We start from the raw sequence: 25,746 nt of genomic DNA on the forward strand, positions 1-25,746 counted from the left end.
TTTGCCAGCGAGCCCTGGACCACCACTTTTGCCAAGAAATATTGGTGCGACTGTTCCTTTGTTACGCACTATATACATTGCACTACTGTGAATTCTGGGGTGTAACGTTTCGAAACAACATGGAGGAGGATGTCTTCAGGGTCCAAGCCGGAAGACCCCGAGCCAGATGACCTTGAACTACCTTGGTGGGCACATTTTTAATTTTCACTCCAGCGTCGCATCCCATCATTCCACAGTTATCTTTGCCTACGCTGTGCTGTGCCGACATAAAGCATTATAACCTGAATGCTAAGCACATAAGATGGAAGCCAACAACCACTTAGAGAAGAAAGCAAGGGGGAACTTAATGTGTGGTGTTGGCCAAAGTGAAATCATAGTTGAATGATTTTATGGCTGAAAACCACACGCCGCCGTTAGCATATTTGACATCTTCTGTGATCCGATCGTAGGTTCGAATCCTACCGGAGGCGAAGGTTTCATTTATTTTTCAAGCTTCTATTCAGTTATTTTCAGCCACAAAATTTTACATCGATCAAAATCGCCAATTAAACAAATTCCTCTGCTTTCCTCTGTTTTGCTGGCTTTGTACGTAAGTATGCCCGTCTTGTAAACAGCGAAGAGGCAGGCAGAGGCACCGGATTCCCGGCTTCCTGCAGACCGAGCGGTTCCGGGAGCTATGGTGGCATCGGGATCAAATATCAAATCGTGAACGCGGAGGCGGCCCGCGTTTCGACGGAGGCTACCAGGCAAATGACGGCCGTGTGGTGTAAACTAAAATCTAATAACGTTGACCCCGCCGCTACAGTACACTGTAGCTACAGTGTACCGCCGCCGTGCGCGCCGCCATCTTTATGGCTCTTCTCAGACGCGTTGTTCACCCCTCTAATGCGACTGTAAGTTATACTTCAAACACGTTATTTAGCACTTTCGCTTTAAAAGCAGCATCTCACGTTGCATTTTTAACACAGAAGTAGTTTACTACGTCGAACACAAATGGTAAGGGCCGGCAAGTTGGTCGCCAATAAAGACGAAGCTTCTTGTTTTTATGACGAATGATTTCGTTGTCCATTGGCGCAGGTTTTCCATAGTCAAGCGGAGCCAATCAAGAGAACCTCCTGCTGAACCAGTGCGCTTCTGCGAATGTAAGTTGGCAAATTATCTTCGATTTAGACCGCGGGTACTTCGCTCGGGATTCGCTGGCGCGGTGTCTGCCTTTTGGCCCGTGTTTTTCTGTCTGGACGAATATTTTGCACCCAGAAAATTCGAATGGAGGTGGCTGCCGAGGCAATGGCGTTGGCGCGTTGTTTTCCCCTTCGGGACAAAGCATGCGAGGAATTCACTTTCTGCAGACACTTCGTCTCATCCTCCTACTTATTGCTTGCGCGATCTTGTGACTTCTTGAGTGCACATGTGAAGGTTGGCGGGGGCCAAAGAGTTGCAAGCGTGCAGCACCTGCCACCACATTTGTGCGAAAGGTTATCGCTGCGAACTCCGTCGTCGCCTGAGGTTTTATCCATTTGCATGTTAGGCCTACCGCGCCTTTGGATATTTCCTCTTCGTGACAAGTGAATCCTTCTGTGCTTCCTTGAGCAGCTGTCGTTTAGCCTATAGTAAAGGCTGTGGCTAAAGGTACGTCCGACGGACCCGATCAGTGGTCTTAAAGGTACGTCCGACGGACCCGGTGCGTTTTTCTTCGGGATCCGTCGGACGGATCCGGGAAATATTTTTCAGAGGTACGGCGGACGGACCCGATCGGTAGGGTTCTTCCGACGGACCCAACGCATTTTTCTCCGATATGGGCCTTGGGATCCGTCGGGAAAGCCGGACGGATCCGAGTCCGAGATCCCCAGATGTGGTTGTAGCAACAACATGGCAGCCATATGTAGCCAAATCGAAGTTGGTATGAGGTGTACGCATGGTGTACATACGTACGAGGTGCAAGAAGTATGTATACATACTGCATGCGTGAAATGTGAAATCACAAAGAATAGTACAGTGGCAAGAATAGTGCCTAGAATGGGTGATATACTACGTGATGGCATGATGATAGGTTTACGTGAGTTGGACCGCGGCAGGGTGGCAAGCACGACCAGAGCGCAAGCGCATGTAATCGCGGTGTTGACTGCCAGCCCGCGGCCCTCACGCCCGCTCATTTGGTCCTCGTTATCATGTGGATTAACGTCTACGACGGTCGTTATGTAATTATGTAGTTTTGATTCTTCAAAGTTTCCTCACTTCCATATGTGATGAGATGCGTCACGTAACGCATCGCTTTCTGCTCGCATTGAGGTTTGGTGCTGCAAGTTCTACGTAGTACAAGCGGCGCTGAAAAAGCTGGGCACCGCCGGCGTGTCTCTAGCCCAAGCATCGCGTCATTCGTGTTTGTTGTACAACTGGAGGTGTGGTTTGTGCTTACCGTGAGATGCTGTGATTACGGATTACGTCCTACTAGAGTGCTGTGTGAGACTACGAAGAGTGCTGTGATGAGTGCGCCGATGCCCGGACGGACATCAGTGTGTCCGTTTATGATCGGCGATGTTGCACGTGCATGTCAGTGTTTATTAGGTGCAGTAGTAATTTATTTACACGCGCTGTGCAACAATCAGACGAAAATAAGTCATCGACAATTTGTTAGCCTGTACTACAGAGCTCAAAACTCGGAAAATGGGAATGCACATGATGCAGTTTTCGCATGTTGGAGTGGACCGAAAAATAAGTGCCCAGCCCACACCGCCGGGATGCGCATTCCTACAGGTGAAATGGTTCAGGTTTCTGTAAAATAGGTGCCTGGCACAGCACCTTTCGAAATTTTCAGGCTTTATACTATTGTTGAAGGCCACTTTATCATTAATAAAGGAACGAATATGCTTTATGTGTTAATGACTAGTGTTTTTTCAACATATTATGTTCATTTTTTTTCGCTTTTCCTTAATTTCCTTTGTTTTTCATGCTAGAAAAACACAAATAGTACACTTTTAAACTTGTCAGTCCAAAGCTGAACATGAATATCTGCCATGCATGTGACAGCTTTAATGCTAGAAAGGTTGACATGTATAGCATGTATGTACACGCTGCGACATCTTAGTGGCACGTTCGGCTACTTGCCCCAAGGTCGTGATGTTTAATACCAGTGATGGCAGTCGCACTTTGGTGCAGGTGAAATGCAAATGCTTCTGTTTTCTGCAAGATGTCAATGCAAAGTAGAAAGCCTGGGCAGTCAAATTAGTCTGGAGCTCTCCACTACGGTATTCTTCATAGCTACATATGTCACTTTAGGATGTGAAACGCTACATGCCACAGGTAGGCTGCATTGTTTTTTAGGTTTTGTAACCTCTCATCTATGTTTTGCAACATTTGGCTAATTTTAGTTCCCAAACAGTTGCTAAAGATGAAACCGAAGCAGTTCATGGCATGGTTTGCTGCTTAGATTAATTTTCTAATTGCAGTTCTTTGAAACTTGCATCAATGCTGGACAGTTCAAAAAGCAAGCAGTTGAATTACAGAAATGATGTGGATCATGCATTTCAGTTCTGACAAGTGGAAAGTAATGGTCCCCTCCTTGCATGCATAGGTGCCTTTAGACAAATACATACTCGGGTGTGTGATTGTGACGCATATCAAGGGTCAACAGAAAGCCATGTGGAGCCAGTGTGATATTCTTCATGAAGGCTAAAGTAAAATTGTACAACAGCTGCTGTACCATGCAGAAAAAAATTGATCATTTAGTGTATGATTAACTGACCATGAATAGCATCTTACTCAGAGTATGATGTGTTATATATCTGGTTTAGCATCCCAAAATAACTACGGCTATGAGGAACACAATAGTTGAGGGCTCCGGTATAATTTCGACCACCTGGGGTTCTTTTACATGCACTGACACCGCACGGTGCATGACAGCCTATTGTTTCGCCTCTATTGAAATGCCTCTGCTGTGGCTGGAACCAAATCTGCATCTTTGGGTTCAGCAGCCAAGCACTCTAACTACTGAGCCAGCACAACGGGGCCAAGTATCAAAATGCATGCCATTACATTTCCTTCTAGCCTGTGGTTTTCTTCACAGAATTAATGTATACAAGAAAAAGTAAATAGCAATAAAACATTAGTTTTATTGCACATTATATTCACATTTCAGCAAACATTCTCTAGGAAAAAATTTCTCATAATGTTTGCATGGAAACCATGAACATCTTACAAAAACAAAACAATGCACTTACTCAACTCCAATTATTAATGGGCAAGGTTGCATCTATGCTACTACACTGCACTTATTACAAAACCACAAGCCCCATCTGCTTTGGCCAATCACTTGATGAAACTAACGGAGACAGATGTCGCACACCACAGACTGGTCGTCTCGCAACATATCTCTGCATATGTTACATTTCAATTTCATGCCTTTCCACTTTGCTTCAACTGTTGCCAGCATTACTAGTTACCCATCTTTTCTGAAATTCCTTTTTTACGCTGTTGGGATCAGCATCCTTGTTAACGATGGTCTCTGGAATTTTCGATGCTATCATTTTCACATCTTCCTCATCTGGAAGAACGAAGGAAATGACAAGCGTTGAGCAGAAAAAAAATTAGGGAGACTCCTAATCTCCACCTTTAAGGGTATGGTGTGCCAGCATTAATGGTTCTTGTCTGCAGATCCCACTGTGGATTCCCGTTAATTTACATGCCCTTTGCTACAAACATAATTACTAATTCCTTAATTCATGTCTCTGTTATCTCAGATATACTCATTAGCATACGGTCGTAGGCTGCCCTGTTAGGTGATAGACAACCTGGCATAGACCTCTGTAAGCCTCAACCTTTCTTAATTGGAGCTGAAACGTTGCAGAACATATTTCAAATATAACTTTGTAAGCTTGACTTAACAGCTCCTGCCATGTCGTGTGGCCTCGTGACATTTGGCTCATGGCACTTTTGGCTTGTGCACAGGGGTCATCTGTTAAATACTGGTTAACATGCATGACAAATACATTTTCACACAAACTGGTGGCAAATGGTCAAGTGGTGCACTGCAAATTCTGAAATGTATACCTAATATGCATGCAAGGATCGCACCATCACATAACATGATCAAGAGTTCTATCAGTACCTGTAGTTACATAGCATTTCAATGCCCATTAAAGGACCACCTCAGACAATGGTTGTTGTTACCACAAGACCTGTTCTAACAGCGTACTGACACCATTCCACTGAGCGATGGACATGTATATGCACACCTATCTACCTAGATAGCTCATGATTGTGGATCTCATTTATTTCTACGACTTCCAAGGAGTTCCTGTCGTCAGAAACCCTACACTTTATGAAATCGGGACAGTTGTCTTGAAAGGTGATGAAAAGAAATAACTAGGTTACCTTGACGCAATGCTAAATTACAGAGGGTGAATATGCTGCATGAAGATACCAAGAAGCTTGTACGAAGAAAAGTGAGAGTGAAATGGCAGGATTTTTGAAACAATGAAATAAACTACAAACTATACTTGTCAAACCTGTCATTAAGGAATGGAAATCATGCAGTAATCAAAAACACAACATGGAGGCCATTTTAGGTCATCTTCACAAAACACATATCCACACCTCACACACAGCTTTGTACTTATGGAAGAGGACAAACCAATATGCAAGGAGTGTGGAGATGAACTAACAATAAACCATATCTTACACGTGCGCCAGAGTCGAGAAAATAAGAGGAAACATTTTGTACAATTTTGCAACAGATCCTTTTCCATACCAGCATGATTCTAGGAGAGACGTGCAAATTTCCTGCATTTTTGGTTTCCTAAAATGTTCCTAAACAAGCTACATCCTAAAGAACATTTTAGTCATTACACACAAAATAAATACATTACACCTTGTTCTTGGTGCATGGCAGAATTAGTTGCTTATGTACCATAAAAATCAATACAATGCTGTAAGGTATACCTTGGTTAGCTATGTTATATGAGACAAGCTTTCGGTCTGGTGTGGTCCTTATTCACGTGACAGCGCTGTCATGCGGGTCTATGTCCCAGCGATCGGAAAGTGACCTATTCCAATAATTCTACAAACTGAAGGCGATTCTACAGATTTCTAAAGACGAGTGCTCAACTGTTTTATCAACGTCCGCCTGCTTTGACAGCCTGGAGTGAAACTGTTGAAGAGAATACATTTTTTAACATTTAACGCGTTTCTGAAGGCGTTGCTTTAAATTACGGGGACCACAAAAAGCAGCTGAATGTCAAACGCCGCCTAGGTAGGCTTTCTAGCTAGACAGCGGTGTAACGTGGAAAATCGCTCCGCCGGTCCATCGCTGGCGCCGCTGACTTGACAGGCGAACTGTTCAAACTTATAGCTACAGACCACACCTGAAACACTGAATTGCACATGATCAAGGCAGAATTTCTCTAACACTGAGCACTGGTAGCTATCGATTTCGCGCCCAATATTGTGAAAATCTGTCCTCTCTTCGATCATTGATACGTCCACGGTTGAACATTTATGCGCCTCGGGGTAGGCCAGCCGTTGGAACATGGATGCGTGGTTGTAGCAACGATCACTTGCATGGCACACTCTGCAAAATTCCAAGAGTCAGCTTCTGCAACGAAATGTGCAGCGCACATTTTCTACCGTGTACCTAAGTCCGGCGATGCATGCATATCGATCCCGATCGTTTCAAAGCTGCGCGGCCGTTCAGTCGGGTCACGCTAACCTCGAGCATGCGGAGGTTTAAACTACATGTACGCAAAATTCAACGACAAGAAAAAGATGCAGGCTAAGCACAAAGAACATTGCTGTTCACATGGAAATCGGATCATTCGCACTTCCGTCTTTCCGGTTGTGCACTCTTGTGGTGCGGTGCAGTAGGTCTTCGCCTCGACGAGTCGATGTGCAGCTCGCCGCAGTAGCAGCGCAGGCCTCTAGTAGATTCGGCATGTCTTCTGCCACGACTCTGAGGTAGAATTTAAACGAAGAATTTAGCTAGAAACATCCTGTTTCCTCGGTCTGCATGTGAGGAACAAGCATAATGCCATTTCACATACATACTTAGGACTGCTGAATGTTCTGCACGGCGAGGTGCGTGTGTGTTGTGCCAGCGCTAGATCTTCGGAGGTCGATGCACGACCTAAGACAGCGTAAATGCTAGGAATAGCTCGCTCGCATTACGGGCAGATCGAGGTGATAGTTTAGTGCGAAGCGAAAGCTGCTCGTGAATGTGCGTATCTCGATGCCAGCTGGTGGAGCTGGTGCAGTACGTAGCATCGCCTGCAGCTATGCGCGTGACAGCGATGCTTGCCGTACACAACCCTAAGTGAAGACCGTATTCTATGTTAGAACGGATGCACTCTTCGTAGCACCTCATCGAGAGTCCGGCTAGCTGATATCATAGAGGATAAAATCATTCACGCGTAGCAAGCGGAATGTGGCCGCGTTCGACGTGCATATAGCCATGAGCCTGTATATCGACGTCCGCCGTATCTTTACGAGAATCGAATGGATACGTCGGACGTACCTTTAGACACTTCGTATAGTAAAATAGTTTTTTTTTTTTTTTGTCCTTGGATTTCGCTGCCTGAGAAAAAAAAAATGCTGGAGGAAAGCGATCAGCTGTGATTGGCATGGCACAGTTTTGAAGTAATCGAGCAGAGGTGGCACGCTTCCCGCTAACTCGCGAGTACTATTTTTCCTCTGCAGTTGTGTGTCGGAGACAAATTGGTGTGCATCGTGTAGTGCGCCGATACACCTTTGGCTAACGGCTGGTGTTACTGTGGCGTGGCGAATAAATAATCGGAGACGGCCGGCACCTGTAGGTTTCACGACACGTAACTTTCGGAATCAACGTTGCTTTTTTTTTCTTTTTTTTTTAACCTCCTCTTCATTGCCGTGCGGACTGCCAGGCGCTGCTTTCGGCCGCTTATTTCTGCAGACGTGATCTGCTGCTTGCTGTGTGCGTGTCTTCGGCATGTGGCAGCGCATGTTTCTTTTTCATTGGATACACAGCTACGATAAATACATTATGAAAGGCGGTTTTGCATCTCGTGACTGACGTGAGAGGACGCACTTATGGTCACACATTTCGTTGATATATTTCTGATGGATTGAACATTGTGAACTGTTTCAGGAACGCTTCTTCACACAATGTGCTTTATTGAAAAAGTCAAAAGGTTACCGAAGCTCTCATTCGCTAGCAGCAAAGCAGCCCCTCAACTACCGATGCACGCCACAGAGTTGAGTGCTGGTGCTGGAAACTGCTGCTCATCAATTATGCCATTATGTGACATGTTGATTCCATTCAATGCTTGTAATCTATATCGGATTGGCTGTTTCGAGTCGCGATGAAGAAATTGTTGCCAGAGTTTGCAAAAAGAGACCCAAGAATTCGTCTCACTGAAAAGAAAATGGTGAAACTATTTGCATTTTGAAATGAATTTATTAAGAAATCGAAATGACACACTATCCTAAGGGTTCTTAGGGTTTGAGATATTAAGGGACAGTTCTACCTTTATTCCTTAAAAATGCTGAATTTAATGGTAGTAAAAGTGCTATGTTGGAGCCAGTGATCTATACCACACACTAGGTTTGGTAAAGGATGAAAATGTTTCTGATATTGGTTTCTGGCTCTGCACTAAATGACTCGGTAGGCAGGCCATAGGACATAGCACAGTAGTCATGACATGTTATAAGAGTGAGATCATGAAACGTGTTTAGTATCTCAAAATATATCAAAGGGTATGGCGAGTCCATAAAATCTATGCTTGAATTCTAAAGTGCAGATATATTGCTTGGCAGTCTTGAACTTTTTATTGTGGGTTTGCATACTATGACGTTTGCTCTAAATGTCATAAACATATTTATGTCATGATCCAGTATAACAGCACTCAAAACAGCATGGAATTGCATAGATGGGAATATGCATTAGAATGGAGAGAGAGATATATATATTTTAATGGCAACAGGAGATGTCTGACATTAGAATGGAGTTATGTTAAAGGTACTATATAGAACACAGCCCTGTTTTGGCTTGTGGCCCCCATTTCTAGAAAGAGTTATTCTTCTAAATAATACTGCTTATATGCTGCACATGCTAAGATAGTCTCATTGTATGCAAAAATAGAAATTTCAGATCAAGGGTATGGATGAAGCCCTCTAAAGTGTCCCTTCATGCTATTTGTGGTTGTATGGAGTGGACAAGTGGTGCTACTGTCTGTGCTGCAAAGGTTGATGCATTAAAGAAAGACAGGTGTCAGGCGTGTTTATTGGAGGCACATGGATTGTGCTCCTTAGAAGGTGTGAAAATAAAGATTTGGTTTGAGCATTGTGCAAAGGTTCTATTTTACCGCCACTTTTCCTTTGGAAGTAAACAAACATTGATTGTGCCTTGTGATTGGTAGCAGTCTCTTTTGTTTTTATGTCACTCTCACTATAAGTGAACAGGCTAATTTGGAAGAGAGGGCAAAACTATTGAATGCGTGATGCAAAAGGGAGAGGAATCGTAGTTGGCATAGAAACGAATGAAATGAAAGAAATTTATAGACATCAGTGTGGCATCATTGGAATTGCTTCACTGTAGATTTGGCTGGAAATGGAAGGAGGGATAAACTATACACAAGGACCTTCTTACAGTTTGTGTTAAAAAAATTTGGAATGCAGAATGTTGCTTGGTTTGAAAAAATATCAACAGCGCTTCCTGCCTGAAGCAGAATGGAAAAATATGGTGGCAGAGCTAGGATTGACAACTGGGCCAGCTGCCACAAGTGTTCTGTGATGTGTGGGAGAAATGCTAGGGGCAGATAGGACAGTGGCGACCTTGAGTGGTGCCTTACTTTATTTCTTCTTTGTTACGAGTTTGGCACGGGGGAACAATTACAGTTCTTTTTTTTCATCCTTCCAGATTTGTAGGGTGAGGTAGAGATCCATACACGGGTCTGAAGGGAGTCAGGGGCAGTCATGCAAATGGAACAGTACCAGGTGGTGAGCTCGGTGGGGGCAAGCCCCTCACAGGGGCAACCCCTGGCTGTGGCCACCACTGACCAGCAGCAGCAGCAGCAGGTGGCCGTCATGCAGTCGCTCTCGGGGACGCCCATCACCCACGTGGCCACTGCACAGCCCCAGGTGAGTACCCAGTGCTCCGCACCTTGGTTATGCTGGGTGGCTGCTTGCGCTAAGGTTAGCCCCAGCAGACTGTCAGTGCAAGCAGGCATTAACTTAACTGGCCTTTTTGACTGAAGGCAGTGGCTTGGTGATGCGACCTGTAGTCTAAGCACATTTAGATTTTGGCTCTAGTGGAGGAGGGTCTTAAATTCATTAGTGTTCAAATTATAGACAATTCAAAGAAGGAAATGATTACTGCCACATGACATTGGTTAGCATACCTACAAACAAAAGAAAAAAATTGTCGCCACTGCTATTTTGAAATTTGAGAAATCAGTTGACAACAGTTAGAGTATGGTCTGTCTGTTGTGTACAGCTCGCCCAGATTGTATGAAATACTAAATTGCAGGCCTAAAACAGACACGAATGCCCAGAGACGGTAGGCAACTTTATGCTGGAACAAATGGGCTCTTATTTTTCTTGCAATGTATGTCAGAAAATGAGAGGGGAGGAATTGCTGAACACTGGCTGGAGGCTGGACATTCACGTCTCGCTTTTGCTCAACACAGTCACACAGCTTGATAATGCGGCCTTCTTATTGGAAAGCACTGCTTGCCTTTGCTATGAATCATGTTCACATCAGACTTTGTGTGAAAGCCCATTGTTATCAGCAGAGATCTTGGAACAAGGAGGAGGAGGGGTGGTCGCTCCCCTAACATTTTTTAGAGGGGGCAGTGACTGGTTCGTTGCACTAAAATTTTCCACTAACTCTCCAGTTTCTAGGATGTCATTAAAGGTATACTGAACAAATATCCAAGAATATTGAGAAAGTACCACAATTGCATTCTTAAGACACGATTACACTAGTACAGACACATAATTCGGGTTAGTTTTGAGCGGATGGCTGTATTTTTGATGTTTTCTGAGCGGCCGCCGGATCAGAGGCAGCGCGCTCCCGACTGTGAGCCGGCGGGTGTGACGTCACAACTACCCACAGTAACGTCATGGCCCCGCGATCTTGTCACCGCTGCCCCCGCACCTGAAGTTGGTTGACCGGCTACACGCAGTGTCGGTTCCCCCACGTCGTGCCGTGCACAATGCTGCGAAGTGTGGAATGCTGCAAAAGAGGGAGATCGAGGGGGACGCATATTGTTTGCGCGCTGGGAGGGAACGATGAATTGTGCGCAGGAACACGAGCAGCAAAAAAAAAAAAAAGCAGCACGTCCGTCCCTGCGCTTTGTGAGTGCCGCGGGGAAAAGGAAAAATGAACAGGTGGACCAGCCACGATGGGGGTAGTTGTGACATCATATCCGGTTTTGTCAGAGCTTTCACAGGGGCCCGCTAGGTGTGGCGATTTGAGAAATATTCATTAAAATACTTACTTTCCGCTCATTTCTGTTCATAAAGTGGATTGTTTTGATCACTTCCAATGCGATAGCTACCATCTGCACTGGAAATCTCGGTGGCAATTTTTTTATTCAGTATACCTTTAATGTAAACCACAGTAAGGCTGAGCAATTTGGCTTTACAGCTTGTTAGTTTTGTAAGTCACTTTGTTTTAGTAACCTGTACTAATTGTGTCCCAACAGAAGCTGTTTATTCACTGGCGTCTGCTCATTACCATGATCAACACATGCTGCAAATGCTTTTAATGCATTCGGACACCTTTGTGAACCTATCCATTTAAGTTTTTAAGTTTTACATGGATCAACAAATGCCACCTCTGAACAGTTCAAGGTAAGAAATATATAAACAAAACGAAATCATAGCCATCCAACAGAAGCAATAAATCAAGCAGTCAAGTTCTCTCCTCCCCCCTCCTCTCTCTCAATAAAGTAATATTTCTGGAACCCCTGGTAATGAGTTCATATCATGCAAAATGGTGTGTCACAACTATTCAATACACTGGGCAATAAAAGATTTAAAAGGGACAAAATGGACAAATTGATGATGACCTGCTGAAATAAATAGTTTTTTTCTGGGAATGGACGAAAAATGAAACATTGTTATTGCCGTCACCGGCTGTTTGTGCATGCATATATACTCTGATGATGCCAATGCTTTTTTTTTCCCTTAATCTGGATGATCTGGATGGCAGACCACACTACCGTCCACATGTTTGGACAGGGATGACAGAAAAATAGTTATGCAATCATCTTCACCAGTGCCACAAGTTTGAATCAAGTGGCAGAAAAAATATTTAATTTCCAAATATTCTTCTTACCAAATAATTGTCAGCAGAGAGCCACAAAAATGGTTAATAGAATTTTATGAAACACAAAGATGTGATGGAATTGTCACTAGTGTCCCTTCAGAATACAAGGAAAAATTCTTTAAGGTCTTGAAATAAATGTCCACTTCAGAAGGAAAGCACAAAAGCATCACATCTTCTTCTTGTGTGCATTTTTTCATTTCTTTTGTGCTTTCATGTGCATACATAAGCCTTGTTTTGCTGACAGTTTGCCAGTCTGCTAGCGACTGTACTAACTTAAATGCAGTGTCATTATTTGATGTGCACCTTTGGATGCTACAAGTTTGTTGCCAGAGATAGGGAGAGGGAGAGCTGGTCTTGTACACGTTTTGTGCTCACACCACATGTCTAGTGTCCCAGAGGTGTTTGGTCATTTGTTTGTAAGGCATCCACTAGATGAGTGGCTTTTCTGGCTTCTCAGGTGCTACAAGTCTCCCAAGGCAACGGCCAAGCACAGATCCTGCAAGCCGGTGGCCAACAGATCATGGTACAGACACTGCCAAATGGACAAACTGCTGCCATCCAAATACAAGGACAGCCAGGCCAGCAGATACCACAGGTAGGTCAATGCAGAACTAGGAACAGCAAGTGCCTGCATGATCTGTGGGGGCATTGTCCAGCTGAAAATCGTAATTTAAAAATATGTTTTTTAGATATTATGCACTTTGTTTATAATCGGCTAGCAAAAACTACTTTCAGGTGCTGTTTTATGTGTGGCAATTAAACCACCTATTTGGGACCCTTATTCTGGTGCTTTTCGTTTTTTTTTATTGTTCGTGCTGTGGCCATCAGATTTCTTGGCTGCTGGGTGTTTCAACTTGATGTGTACTTGATGTATCTTCTGTAAAAGATTCCCTGACCGCTTTTCGTGTTGATTGTCTTATAACTTTTTACAAGACTACATCATTCCTGCAGTGCATACTCATGCCGGTATTATTTATAGATTTTTAGTGAGTGATAATGTTTGCACACCATGCTCCTAAATTTGCAGCACTGCGAGTATCCTGCATATCAGAGGAACTAGCAGTATCAGCTGAAAATGTTGCTTGCGGAAAGGAAAGATCATTGCTAGACTGATTTTGCTGTGTGGTTTGCCACGGCAAAGGTCATAGGTGTGGTGCCTTCTTCAGGCTTGCATATGATACGAAAGTGCGTCTTTAGCAGTCACAGTAAGCCTATTTGTTCACAATAAATGTTCCTGCATACCTTCGCTCTGGAGGTTCCGAATTTTCACTGCAGTTTATGATTTTATGAACACTGGCCTATATCTCCTGAAGTATTGTCTATGCATGCTGAATACTTCTTGCGAAAACCTCGCCAAAGAACCTGCAGCTACAGCGCAGTCGCCAGCATTAGCCTCAAGACCGCGCTGAGGCCATGTGATAAGCAGCCAATCAAATCCACATCAAGCCAAAGTGGTTGCGGCTTGTTTGCTGTAACAGCATTCTAGAGGGCTTTGCAGTGGAAAAGGAGGCATTCTCCTTGGTACTCATGAGGCTCCTGAACCAGCTGCCGCGGCGCTGGCATAGACTGCAAAGTCCCTGCTGCAAACGGACTGTTTGGATTCTGCCTCTTTCGCCCTCTCCCCTTGCCTCCCAGACACCAAACACGGTTTTCCATGCCCCCCTTTTCCTATGTTGGCACGAATAAAACCCGATTTTATATATCACCAATTTGTCAGATACGCTCATGCTCAGTGTGCATTGTGCGATAGTATTGCACTTTTATATGTGTAGCCTGCAGACTGCAAGAAGATTTGCGAGAGTATATATGAATAGTAACAAGAGTTGTGCTTGCTTGCTTTTTACGTTATGCAGATCTGTTGGCTTCCTGCATGCCTATGTTCTGGATAGTTTAGAAGGCTCAAAACTAGTATAATTTTCTCGAGCTGGCGTAATAAGTTCGACTCTCCAGGTGCAGCTATTGATAACCGTGCTTGTCATTTGCGCTGCTGCTGAGCTTTCTTGTTTTATGTGCACATGCTTCAGCAGCAAGTGGTGCGTGACACGTGTTTACTGTTCAAAGGGTGGCATCAGACATTGGTAGCAGCGCATACAACATTACCAATTCCACTGATGCCAAGAGAATTGTGTTAGGCTTACACCTGTCTTTGTTTCAGTGTTTTTTTATTTCTTATGTATCAGTCTGGTAATGCAGCTTGCAGTCACAAAGTACTTTGCTTTAGCGGTTTTTTGGCTGGGGGTAACAAAACACAAATTTGTTCGCACCAGGGTTATGGTGCCTCAGATACGTTGGTGAAAACACCGATAAAGTGCGGTCCCATTTGGCTTCCTTTTTCTTTCTTTCTTTCTTTCTTTTTTTTTTTTTCTTTTGTGGTAAAGACATGTTCAATAAAAAAAAAGGTAAGGTAAATATATAGTCACAGTACAAATTGTCCTGTCGTGACGACATACTTCTTGCAGAATGCGGAATCAGGGCACTTGCGCCATCTAGGATCATGAGAGCAGCATTCGGGGGTGAATAGATCCTGAAGATGATAAAATGTTGTTCTTTGAGGTGGTTTATCAACCAGGCTAATTAGCTGTGAGGAGAAGTGAACTTTTTGAAGGCCTCGGGGTCACATGGCAAAGTGTGCTATATGCAGGGAAGGGGAAAAACTGACTATGGAAGAAGGTGGCATGCACTGCAGAGAAGGTAATTACAGCAAAAGTACAGTGAGGAGTAGGAGATATAAAAAAGGGGTGAACCTTTTCAGCACTTGATTTATTGCAATTTTCCTAACTATTACTTCCTAAATGACGTGGAGGCTACAGAAGATGGTGCCATATTCACACAAAGCTTTGGTTTTCACTTGAATTAGAATTGATTTGTCGTTATATTCGGAGCCGCGTTGTATTCGCAAGACATACATGGCAAAACGTGATAACATAAAGCGTCATAACAGAAAATAAACAATTATCATATAAAGAGATAATAAGGTGAGGATAAAAGGCACTTCTATCTTTTATAAATCAACACTGCATGTATCTAGTACATCACCACATTATCAGACAGCATCCATACACATCCCTGCCATCACCAACAACCAATATAGAACTAAATACTTTCGTTGATGCGAGAGACTTTAATATAGAGGAGTTCTACTGCACTTCATTTACTCTGCCACAGTCCACAATTTTTCTTTTAACCCCTTGCAGAACATGATCATTGTGCTCAGAGAAAAGTGCCTTGTCCGTAGGGGATTCTTCCTGGAGCTTATTTTGTGAAGTGCGAGGGCATTGCCTGTTATGCGGCACTTTGTGCAGAGGTGCAACTGTATAACCATAGTCCCTGGTAGTTTGCTACTGCAAATAAATTCTTCTTTTTGCAGCTTCAAGTGATACCCATCAGCCAGCTCCAAGGGCAGCAGGGGCAGCAGGTATGTTGCCTCATAGCTCTACAAGTTAAACCGGTTATGCTACATTGCACCATCATTGACGTGAAAGCGAGCATAAGAAAATTAAAACATTCCTTGTGACGCAAGGATTGCCTTTATTTTTGTATCGCACCAGCCCTAGCTGTTATTGTCAAAGGCCAGTTTCCAGATAAGCCCACATTTCAGATTTGCTCTTAGGGTTGTGAAAAGTTATGAAAATGCCTTGGCAGCATCGCAGAGTGAATGTGGCTTTGCGGGTTGTGTGGCTTATGCAAATCCCTTTTCATCAACAGATCATTATCCAGCAACCGCAGCAGGGCCAAATTCTGCAAACGTCGGATGGCCAGACGCTTGTGTACCAGCCTGTCACAGTCGACGGCACCAACTTTGTGCAAGGACCAGGAGGTATGCACCAAATTGAGGACATTGTGGCTCTTTGTTGAAGTTTTGTGGGGACCGTGTTGTTCTTTGGGCACGCTGAGATTGAATTTACTGTGCTCTTCCTGATTCCCAGGCATAATCCAGATTCCTCAGGTGGCATCGGCAGGCGCTCCACAGATGGTGCAGGCAGCACAGGCAGCAGCACCGCAGACCATCACCCTCAATTCTTCCGTTGGTGGAGGGAACATTGTCATGGTGGGTGATGTGTCTTGCTTGACATTTATACTGCGGAGAGGCCACTGCAGCAGCTTGTCCCCCCCCCCCCCCCCCCCCCCCTTCCTCCCTTTCCTTTTTTGTACTTCTCAAATGCATTGCCTCCTAGCTCTGCGCACTTTAAAGAAACCGCTGCGTTTCTCCTCTGCATACTGTGACTTGCAAAACTGCCCGTTTGTAAATGCACTGAATTTAAAAAATTTTCATGCTTTGTCGCCTTGCACCAAGGCACTGCAGCAAAGCTATTGTTGTGGGTGACTGCCACAGCATTCCAGGCTCATTTCGTGTGCCTCAGATTTGGCCCATACTTATGTGTTTAGTTGGTCACCAAACATATTGCACGGCTACAGTTTGGCAGAATTTTGAATGCAGTAGCTGGCCATTCGTGTTATCTGGTAACGAGTCAAGTGAAAGGAAAATAGCGTGGCTGTATGGCACATTTTTTGTTGTCTGCAATTCTGGTTATGTAAGTTGAGAAATCCCATGAATTGACGACGTGCCAATAAGCAAAGGAACGCTCTTACTGTACTTGAAAGTGTTGTATTCGAGGGGGCAGGCTTATGCAGCACAAGCAGGCCATGTGGTTCTAGCAATGTGCACTTTCAAAATGTTTCGAAGGTGGTACTAGAAAAACGCTTTTTTTGTAACGATACGTATGTTACAAAGGAAGTACGGTGAGCAGTTGAAGTGGCTTGCACCAGCCAAGAGCAGCATTTTGGGAGGCCTTTGGATGACGTGTGGGAAATCTTGGGACAGGTGGTGCCCAATCACAACGCTGTGGCGGCAGCCCAGGCGGCCAGTGCTGGGGCTGCGACCCTGCAGGCCGTTCAGCGCATTCCGCTGCCGGGCGCGGCCACCACGACTGCTGCTCCTGCTGACATGGTGGAGGAAGAACCCCTGTATGTCAATGCCAAGCAGTACCACCGTATCCTCAAGAGGCGCCAGGCCAGGGCGCGGCTCGAGGCCGAGGGCCGCATACCGAAGGAACGCAGGGTGAGTTCACTGCCGTCACGAGCACAGGACAGTCCTCCACTTTTTGGGTGTTAAATCCAAGCTTACTCGATCATTTCAGAAATTACGATAGAAATAGGCTTGTAAATACATTCAGAGTAGGGTGTCTATTTTACACTGGAAGTGCACGACAGTTTGTTTTATTGCTCAATACTATTCAAAAGATTCTTTTATACACTGTGCTTTGGCAGTGAGGATTGTGTATATTGTTTCTGAAAGGGTTTAATTGTTTCTGCTTGTGCCCTTCTTGAAGGAGGGCAGATATGTTTTGTTGCATTAATGGATCGTGACACAAGCATTCATGGCAGTCTCTGTATATTGTGGTCTTCTTTTACATTAGTCACCTAATGACATAGATTTGGAAGGTGGAAAGCAGCTTTTTACATACTTTTCTACAATGAAAGCTTGTTAATCCAGACTTTACAAGGATGCTCAAAAGGGTCAAATGAACCAGAAAATATACAGTAGACTGCCTTTAAGATGAACTCCAAGGGACCCTGAACATTTTTCGTAGGAGTGCTTTCAAAAATGATGTCAGCAGGTACAGTGTCTCCAAATAACTCCTAATTGAGAACAAATTAATTAAATTTACTTAATAAAATAAAAATAACTGGAGTTTAAGAATTTGTTGAACTATTAATGGCATTCTACCTTTTGAATCTCTAATATCCTTGCTCAGCCGGCAACACAAACCTAATTGGCACTTCTACATTTGCAGAAGCATATTTCCGATACTGATGTTGTGTTGACTACGTCTCCTTGAATTGTCTGTGTCGAAAAATTTACATTTTTGTTGCCTTTTTGTTTCTTTCGTGAGAAGTGCTGTGCGGGCACTCAAGTAATGCAGCACGGATGGGGTGTGGTCAGCCGTAGAAGTTCATCCTTGCTGACTGGCACGTATGAAGAGTTCATCTTAGGCAGGTTTTTAAGCATAAAATGCTTTTAGCGCCTGTTCTTGGCGCGCCACTGGGGAGAACATGACCAAACCAGAGGACAACACGAGCGAACCTAAACGCTATTAGCAAACTTTTGTGGCAAATGAACTTGACTAATCAGAAGAGCGCCTCCATTCAGATACCTTCAGATTCAAACATAATGTGTGCTCGGGAATTGACTCCGCTCTGCCTAGGAGCATGCTGTCATGCTACCTATCACTCAGCTGGCAAATATGTGCCTGTGCAAGTGGACTAAGAAAGTAGCTGCTATGGCATTGCACAGTTTGAATCATTGGTTGTGGAACTGATTGGCATTTGAATTAAGATTTGGTTTATGTACGCGTAGGCCTATGCATTCTGAAGGAGCCAGGGTGTTTTGGATTATAAGCAGTTTCAGTGCAGATGTTTGTACAACTCGTGCTGACGTGGCTCGAGTTGATTTTCTCACAGCTGGGGCACTCGTTGACACTTTGCAGAAATACCTGCACGAGTCCCGGCACCGGCACGCCATGAACCGGATCCGTGGTGAGGGTGGACGCTTCCACTCAGGTAGCTCACGCAAGGATCATGGAGAAAACTCTCCTGACCCTGGCAGCAACCACAACTCGGTCGATGGTTCCTCTCAACATGACGACGTCTCCAATGGACTGCACTCCCTGGAGGTGCTTATCACTCACTTATTTCCTAAGATCCAGATTCAGTCACGGTAACTGCTGCAGAAATTGCTCGTAACAATTAAGCAAGCAGGATGACATAGTGTTTTCAGACAAAACTAGTGAGTTAAAACTACTAATATATTACACTGATTAGGGGAACACTTTGCAGTGCTGTTTATTCCTATTGTTACATTTTTCACGTCACAGAAATCCAAGTGCGCCAGCCGGAAAATGTAGTAGATTGTAGTATACATCATTGCCTACAACTTTATTTTTGTCTTTGTATGTGAGCACACACATCTTTCTCTAGAATATGTAATGCATTGTAGCTCTCACACCCAAAGTGTTCAGTGCACTCTGCTATGACTCCCTGTCTTTATAGCTGTGATTAGGAGGAAGACAGTAAGGAAGAGGAAGCGTGTGCACGTGGAGTGAGGTTGCGGAATGGATGCGTTTGTGCTTTTCGCTACAGCATGATCCTTATTTACTGAAAACTAGAATTACAACTCTTGAGCTGCAGATGACGAGAAGAAAAGCAGGCAACTGAATTCAAAGGCTCGGACTCAACCCACGCAACAGAGTCTCGTACAGTGCTGCTTGCATGTAGTCTGTTGTGACATGGTTTTTGCTGTGACATGGTTTTGTTTCACATTTTCATTTGATTGCCCTCTAGTCACAGGGAGTATGGAACTGCACCTACAGCCACTACAAAATCTATGTTGCCCTATATACTAGCATGTGGAGCTTCGGCATGGCTGTATGCCAAAAGCTGCCAGAGGTGGCACTCAAAGCTGATAGAATGTAGAGTGGCCAAAATGCCGGCACGAAGTAAATCGATAGTTCAAAGTGACAGTTGCGATATACATATGTGGGAATGCCGCCACAATTTGACATTCGTGACATACATGCCGTCATAATTCTGGCATAATGGTTGAGCTTTCGCTGCATGCATTTCTCTGGGAGCTAGAGCGGGGCCATCTCATGAAATTGTAGCAGCCAGGAAAACACACCCGGGAATTGAACAGCACGGTTCTTCTGTAGAGTACTTCGTTTCCTCTAGGGGAATTTATTGCTTTTAGGCTGCACTGGTGGTTGATGTGACTAGTGATCATTTCGAAGGTATACTTTCATAGAGTAGTCTCTGTCTGTGCTGCATTTCTGAAAGTGAAATCTTTCTTTTTGCAGAGCCAGACATCAAAGTACACCTTCACAGTCCAGAATGGACTTATCAATGTCATGCCTTCAGAACTTATGGTGGCAAGTGGCGACTCAAACTGACAGCCTGTGACCAGCTGTGCTCATCAAACCCTCATCATCACCCGTTGCATCTGTACAAAGAACACCCCACCTACATTGAGAATGTGAAGAACATTGTGCTCCAACCACATGTACATATCTCAGAGACAGAAGCTACAGATATTGCTGGTGCAAGACACACTTTATGTTGCCGCATGTGTGACGCCTCAGCAATTGCTTATGCTCAGTTTGCTGCCAGCGTTCTTGAATTGTCTGTGTGGAATGCAGTTGATAAGAATGTGACATGGTTCTACATTAATTAAAAGTGCATTCTTTTTTTTTTGTGCAGCACAGTAGGGTTTTTTTTCTGCTGGCTACACTTGTTTCAATTGCTTAATGTGTGTGATTTTATCATATGCTGCAAATAAATTGTGGCACACAGAAAACATATCTCCAAACCTCATACTACACATTATTGAATGAAACAGTGCTTTTCAAGCAACTTTTGTCTTGTTGCTCACAATGAACCTGTTGACATAGAAATCTTGCAAATGTAAATGTGCATGCAAAGGACGATGCCCTGTCTTGTGTGTAATTTTTGAGAATTGTGAGCAGGGCTGTCTGCTTGAAATGGTCATTTAAATTATACTATTCCACAAAACCTTTGTCATCTTTGTGACCGGGAATGAAAGCAGCAGCAGAAAAATTAACAAGAGGACGTGTAAGCAATCACTTAATGTGCTAGCCCATCGCCATAATTTTTTATTACAGCACTAAGCTAAGTACATGCACCCTCACCATTTCCCCTGAACGCATGGCAGCATGTGTATACCGTGTTGTTCAGGCTATTTTTTTGCAATTGGATGATACCAACTCGCAAGAACCAAAGCGACTTATCTTTTTTGTTTTTCATGTGTTTTGTGGAGCAGTACCATATGAATGACACGTGAAAGGAGAGGGACACAATTACTCCCCTGCGATCTACATTTTGCTTTGTAATCGTTTAGAATATCAGGAATTTAGTGCTGGTTGTTTGTTAGTAATTTGGATGTCTTTATGGCATGGAATAGCTGTGGTGGCTTAAATGTTTACATCCTCCAAGGGAGGCCAATACATTTGTTCAAGATGAGGTCTGTGACTGTGAATGGTCAGAATGGAGTTGTAAAGACAAATTAATATTATTGAGAGGAAATTGTCCATTTTATTTGTCTGTCCTTCCTGTGTGACATGCATGATACTGCCCCTTTCAGGTGAGAACACTATGTAAGCTTGTCCGTTGTTCTTGCAGAAGTGGTATGAGCCAAACAGACAGATTGTTGCATCTTTTTAAAGCTCACGGATCATAAGGCACTTCGTGCATCAGTGCAGAAAATTGTATGTACTTCATCAACATCTTTCATTTAATCTGCTGTTCCATGCTTTGCATAATAAGCTCACTTGTGTTGGCTTTCTCAATAGCAGTGTGTTAATTTATTTCTCCAAGAAAAGGAACCTTCCAGTTTTTGTTGCTAGTGCTTATTGATGTATAATAAGCCCACTAGCAAAGCTTGTACTTAACACAACGAAGTACTGGATAAGTGTGCATTTCATAAGGACATGCACTAGCTGAATGGGCAGGTGCCTTGGTTTCAATCGGAATGTCATGAAAAATTGGTCTGCAGACGTGGTGTGTGTGTGTGTGTGTGTGGCCTCTGTTTATATGGTGGATAGCTTTCAGAGTTAATGCCACCTCCAATGACATATGCACTTTTCTACTTTGTACAAACAGAATTGTGTTCCTTGCAGTGGTCATGATGCATGGAGGCGCTCCTAATTTGTATTATACTATTGAAGTTGCCTGAAATGGTGTGCTTGTTACAATTAAATTTCTTATTAAGAATACTGTTCTTTGCTGGGGTCAAGGTATGCAACATCAGTTAGCCCAGCTCCTGTCGTTCGATATGACCTCTGGTTAGGGTCGACCAATAGGACGGGGCTAATTGACAGGTTTGCGACAGTTTTCGTAATTTTATCATTGCATAATTTGGCCCCTGAAGTGTATATTCATCTCGCATAAATCCAGCATGTAATCACAGCATACCAGGGACAACTGCTTTAAATGAAGAGACTAGTCAAGTATCAATATACTTTACTTAAGCTGGTTAAGTCCTCTAAAAGCTTGTAATAGCAGTACTTGATGTCAAATTCCATGTCATACCAGTAGTTCATTGCAATACATCCATGACTCTGTCGAACATGGTGGAACCACAGGGAAGGCAGGTACAGCACGTCACCGGCACTAATTCTACATTTGACAGGTGATGCATGTCGATAACTGGGGTACTTGTCGAAGTCTGGATTCTCCGGATCCAAGGGAATCCATGGCACTGATGTATCATCCCCTGAGCAAGATGATGATTTCGGGTAAGGATTTCATAGTGGAGCACATTAAAAAGAAACAAGGTGTAATCGAAATTTTGAAACGCTGCAAAGAAGTGAAAACTGGCTAGCGATATGCTGAGGTAGTAAACTAAACTTGTTTTAAGCCCTGGAAGCAAAAACAAAAATAACAAAAATTGCACATGCACACCGGCACGACATTTCGCGAGGAAACCACAGTGAAATGAAGTAAAGCAACAAAATGAAGACTTACCTGACATGATTACGTCGAACTGGCCGGTCGCACCTTTGCAATATCTGCCCAGTCTGTAATTCTCGTAAGGCACCCACGGCAAGTCGGTCGGTGGTAGTAAGATGAAGTCTTTATGACCGGAAACCACACAGTAGATGTTTTCGTAATGGTCGCGATGCATAGAAGTAACGGCACGCTCATCACCCATCCAAAAGTTGACAGCGTCCGGCATCTTGCCGAACGCCTCCGTCGCCCAGTGTACGTCTCTCTCAACGTCCTCCGTGAGCGCCTCAAACTCATCGGTGAAATTTGAATTCTGCTTCTGGATGTAGAAGACTGCTTTTGACGGGTTATGACCTTCAAGAATGTTTAAGAACTCGCTGAATTTCATGACACGTTCCTCAGGCGTGACAAACACCCCTTCGTGAACAGCGTCTGCGAGTCCATTCGGCGTGACAGCGACGGTGACAGATAGATCTCCAATCTTATTTCTCAAATAGGCATGGGTCCACTTTTTAACAGCTTCCCAATGAGACACACCACCGCGGATGATGACAGGCACATTCGGCGAAATCCACCTCCTGTGAAACTCCAACGGGGTCGGAACTTTAGTCATTTCGGGTACCCACTGTTGGTGAAATAAGTCCTTGCAGTTTTCGCTGAAACGTCCAAATGCATCACATAGAGCTGCTGACTCCATCATCTACTTTTACACGCTCGCTTACTTTGCTCAGTTCATAGCTCATCATGTAGATCACCGTGATGTAGATCATAAAAACACCTAGCTCATGCCCAGCGCGCCATGCCAGCCCATTGCTATGCCCATTGATTAACGCTAGCCACTCTCGAGACCGGCCGTGTACTCACGCGTGTGCTAGCAACACTAGGACGCTAGTTCCGTGCGCCTCCGCCTTATGACGATAAAACTGGCGCTACTTTGCTTGGCTGTCTATGGCTGTCCGTACCGTCCGTACGCTTGGCCATATTATGGAAGACAATGCAAGGATGGGCCATGGACAATGTAGCAGTAGTAGCAGTAGGTGCGGGTTGTTGCAAATGTTTTTTTATTGTGTTGACTATCATATGAGACATGAAGGCTAAATCAGATATTTATTATTTGATAGTGAATTATGAGAAACACATGAGAAAAAACTAGTTTTTTGTCGCTTGTTTCCAACAGCCCTGGCATAGCGCAACGCTTTGCACAGCGCAGCAGCTCATTAACCAGGTGCTTAAAAAATGAGGAACCGGCGAATACAAGAGACCGAAAGTTCTAAAGTTTTACTGCCGCGGTGTTGTGAATGGTTTTCAAGAATTGAGGTTTCTTCTTCGGGCTGCTAAAAGGGAGCTTGCACGAAGGGAATGCATGCTGGATAGTCCGCCATCGCCATGTGGTTGTCGTTGGCAGCAGACGTCACAGTGTGCTCCACATCCACCAAGCAAGCATACACACGGTTTCTCGCTCGCTGCCTCTTCGCTCGTGCAAGATGTCGGCAGATTCCTCGAAAACGTAGCGTCGAGGCTGTGCCCGGAAGGATGGGCGTATTATTAAGAAACAGAGTATTCAGCGCCCGTGGTGTCCTCTTTCTGTCAATCGGCCCCCGCTCCTATTGGTCGACAGGTCTACCGGTCAGAATCGGCCAATAGCAGCGAGGCTAGCCGGTCGGTTTATGAGAGATTTGTGACAGTTTTTTAAGTTTGGTAATGTGATCGTAGCGTAATATTCGGGTCCAGTGCGTTATATATGGGCCTGTTGACGCTATGCGCGGACGACTTGGACTGTTTGGACTTGCGGCCGTGCGTTGACATCGCCGACATTCATGAATTTCTAGTTCTGCGGACTAGTGTAATTCGCACTTGCCCGTATTGGCATCAATCTCGCGTATGTTTTTCCGTGCGAGCCACCCGCGTCGCTCATAAAGCTCATTTGCCTTCTCGTACTCACGCATGCCTATTATTAGGACTACTGAAGAATGCGCAGCCGGCCTGTCCGGTCTTTAGATTCTGCGCTTTGCTTTGAGTTCAGCTGTTACTCCCCTCCCCATCACAATTCATCATCGCGCCAGCACCGTTTGCGAACACTAATATAACTCTTCCTTCAGTGACGCAGCATAATTAGCTTGGTTTAATCATATCAATCGATCTGAAATGGGACTCTAATGGGCTATGACGTCTTTTCAGTTGTCAACTCTCGCCTATTTACTCCTCGTTATCAAAATTATTCTCTATTCCTTCCAAGTTAAAAGCAAAATAGACGGATCGAGACACGCATCCACAGCGCGCACCGCCTCTTGCCGCGACGTCTCCGGTATATGCGCTGACGCAGTATTAATTGTCACGTGGTGGTGACAATGTCGAAGGAAACAAACGAAGAGACTGCGGTTGCGTACAACTGATCCTACTGCCGACTTGCGCCCGCAAAAGAACTAAGCAACTCGGCGGTTGCGACATCTGCAGGCAGACTCAGCGCTCAGCGCTCATCGAACTTCGAATGCTCGTTTCCCTCGTTAGTGCTCAATTTAAAGTCTGCGAAGAAGCATCTAGATAAGACCTCAAAATGAGACTATATAACAGCCTGAAATAAAGCAGAATCAGTGTCGAGTGACTGAAATCATTCGAGATAAATATCGTCGCATAAAGATGGAGCCGCACCCGGCGGCTTTGAGTGCACAAACAGAACAAAATGTTCAAGGCATTGCTTATAGATCATTGTGCTCATTACAAGCAAAAGTGATAAGGCCGCCTTTCCGGATATTTGGCATCAACAAATAAAGATTACAATAGTTTGCGGCAGTATTTTTAATTGTCAGACCACCCGAGACGGCATTCGCACATGCAGCAAATGCAGTTCTCAATTTGCACTCACTACATTGGTGTCATTTCGAGTGTATCGCAACCGAAACGACACGGCAAAAAATTTGAACTGAGCTGAA

The 25,746-nt window shown here is 44.3% G+C and overlaps 2 protein-coding genes across 4 annotated transcripts; one reads left to right on the forward strand and one right to left on the reverse strand.

Annotated features, from left to right (window-relative positions):
* The first annotated feature begins 705 nt into the window (after positions 1-705).
* On the forward strand, positions 706-22,083 carry Nf-YA (nuclear factor Y-box A). Of its 3 annotated transcripts, none has more exons than XM_084601885.1 (10): positions 706-893; positions 1,078-1,142; positions 9,884-10,104; positions 12,756-12,893; positions 15,666-15,713; positions 16,004-16,115; positions 16,225-16,346; positions 17,121-17,357; positions 18,787-18,972; positions 20,152-22,083. In XM_084601885.1, exons 3-10 carry the CDS (start codon positions 9,940-9,942, stop codon positions 20,242-20,244), a joined length of 1,101 nt encoding a protein of 366 aa, XP_084458011.1. In that variant the 5' UTR covers positions 706-893; positions 1,078-1,142; positions 9,884-9,939; the 3' UTR covers positions 20,245-22,083. The 3 variants fall into 3 exon arrangements, with proteins under 3 accessions (XP_084458011.1, XP_084458010.1, XP_084458012.1); XM_084601884.1 differs by having other exon boundaries at positions 873-996; XM_084601886.1 differs by lacking the exons at positions 706-893; positions 1,078-1,142 and adding an exon at positions 7,582-8,393.
* Positions 22,084-22,315: 232 nt separating this feature from the next.
* Positions 22,316-23,693, reverse strand: LOC146191337 (bifunctional peptidase and (3S)-lysyl hydroxylase Jmjd7-like). The gene is made up of 2 exons (XM_084601887.1): positions 22,835-23,693; positions 22,316-22,583 (listed from the first exon to the last, which is right to left on the reverse strand). Exons 1-2 carry the CDS (start codon positions 23,514-23,516, stop codon positions 22,321-22,323), a joined length of 945 nt encoding a protein of 314 aa, XP_084458013.1. The 5' UTR covers positions 23,517-23,693; the 3' UTR covers positions 22,316-22,320.
* Between the last annotated feature and the right edge of the window lie 2,053 nt (positions 23,694-25,746).

The sequence above is a fragment of the Amblyomma maculatum genome, chromosome 4, assembly GCF_055883805.1.
Source record: "Amblyomma maculatum isolate TAMU_Amacu chromosome 4, ASM5588380v1, whole genome shotgun sequence".
Classification (NCBI taxonomy): domain Eukaryota; kingdom Metazoa; phylum Arthropoda; class Arachnida; order Ixodida; family Ixodidae; genus Amblyomma; species Amblyomma maculatum.

What these genes read in the sequence shown, in the direction of transcription:
- LOC146191337 (XM_084601887.1), bottom strand. Translation starts at nt 23,516, where the DNA reads ATGATGGAGTCAGCAGCTCTATGTGATGCATTTGGACGTTTCAGCGAA. An exon ending in GTTCGACGTAATCATGTCAG is followed by an intron (nt 22,584 to 22,834) that starts GTAAGTCTTCAT and finishes CATCTTGCTCAG; the next exon opens with GGGATGATACATCAGTGCCA.
- Nf-YA (XM_084601885.1), top strand. Translation starts at nt 9,940, where the DNA reads ATGCAAATGGAACAGTACCAGGTGGTGAGCTCGGTGGGGGCAAGCCCC. An exon ending in TGGCCACTGCACAGCCCCAG is followed by an intron (nt 10,105 to 12,755) that starts GTGAGTACCCAG and finishes CTGGCTTCTCAG; the next exon opens with GTGCTACAAGTCTCCCAAGG. An exon ending in GTGGAGGGAACATTGTCATG is followed by an intron (nt 16,347 to 17,120) that starts GTGGGTGATGTG and finishes ATCTTGGGACAG; the next exon opens with GTGGTGCCCAATCACAACGC.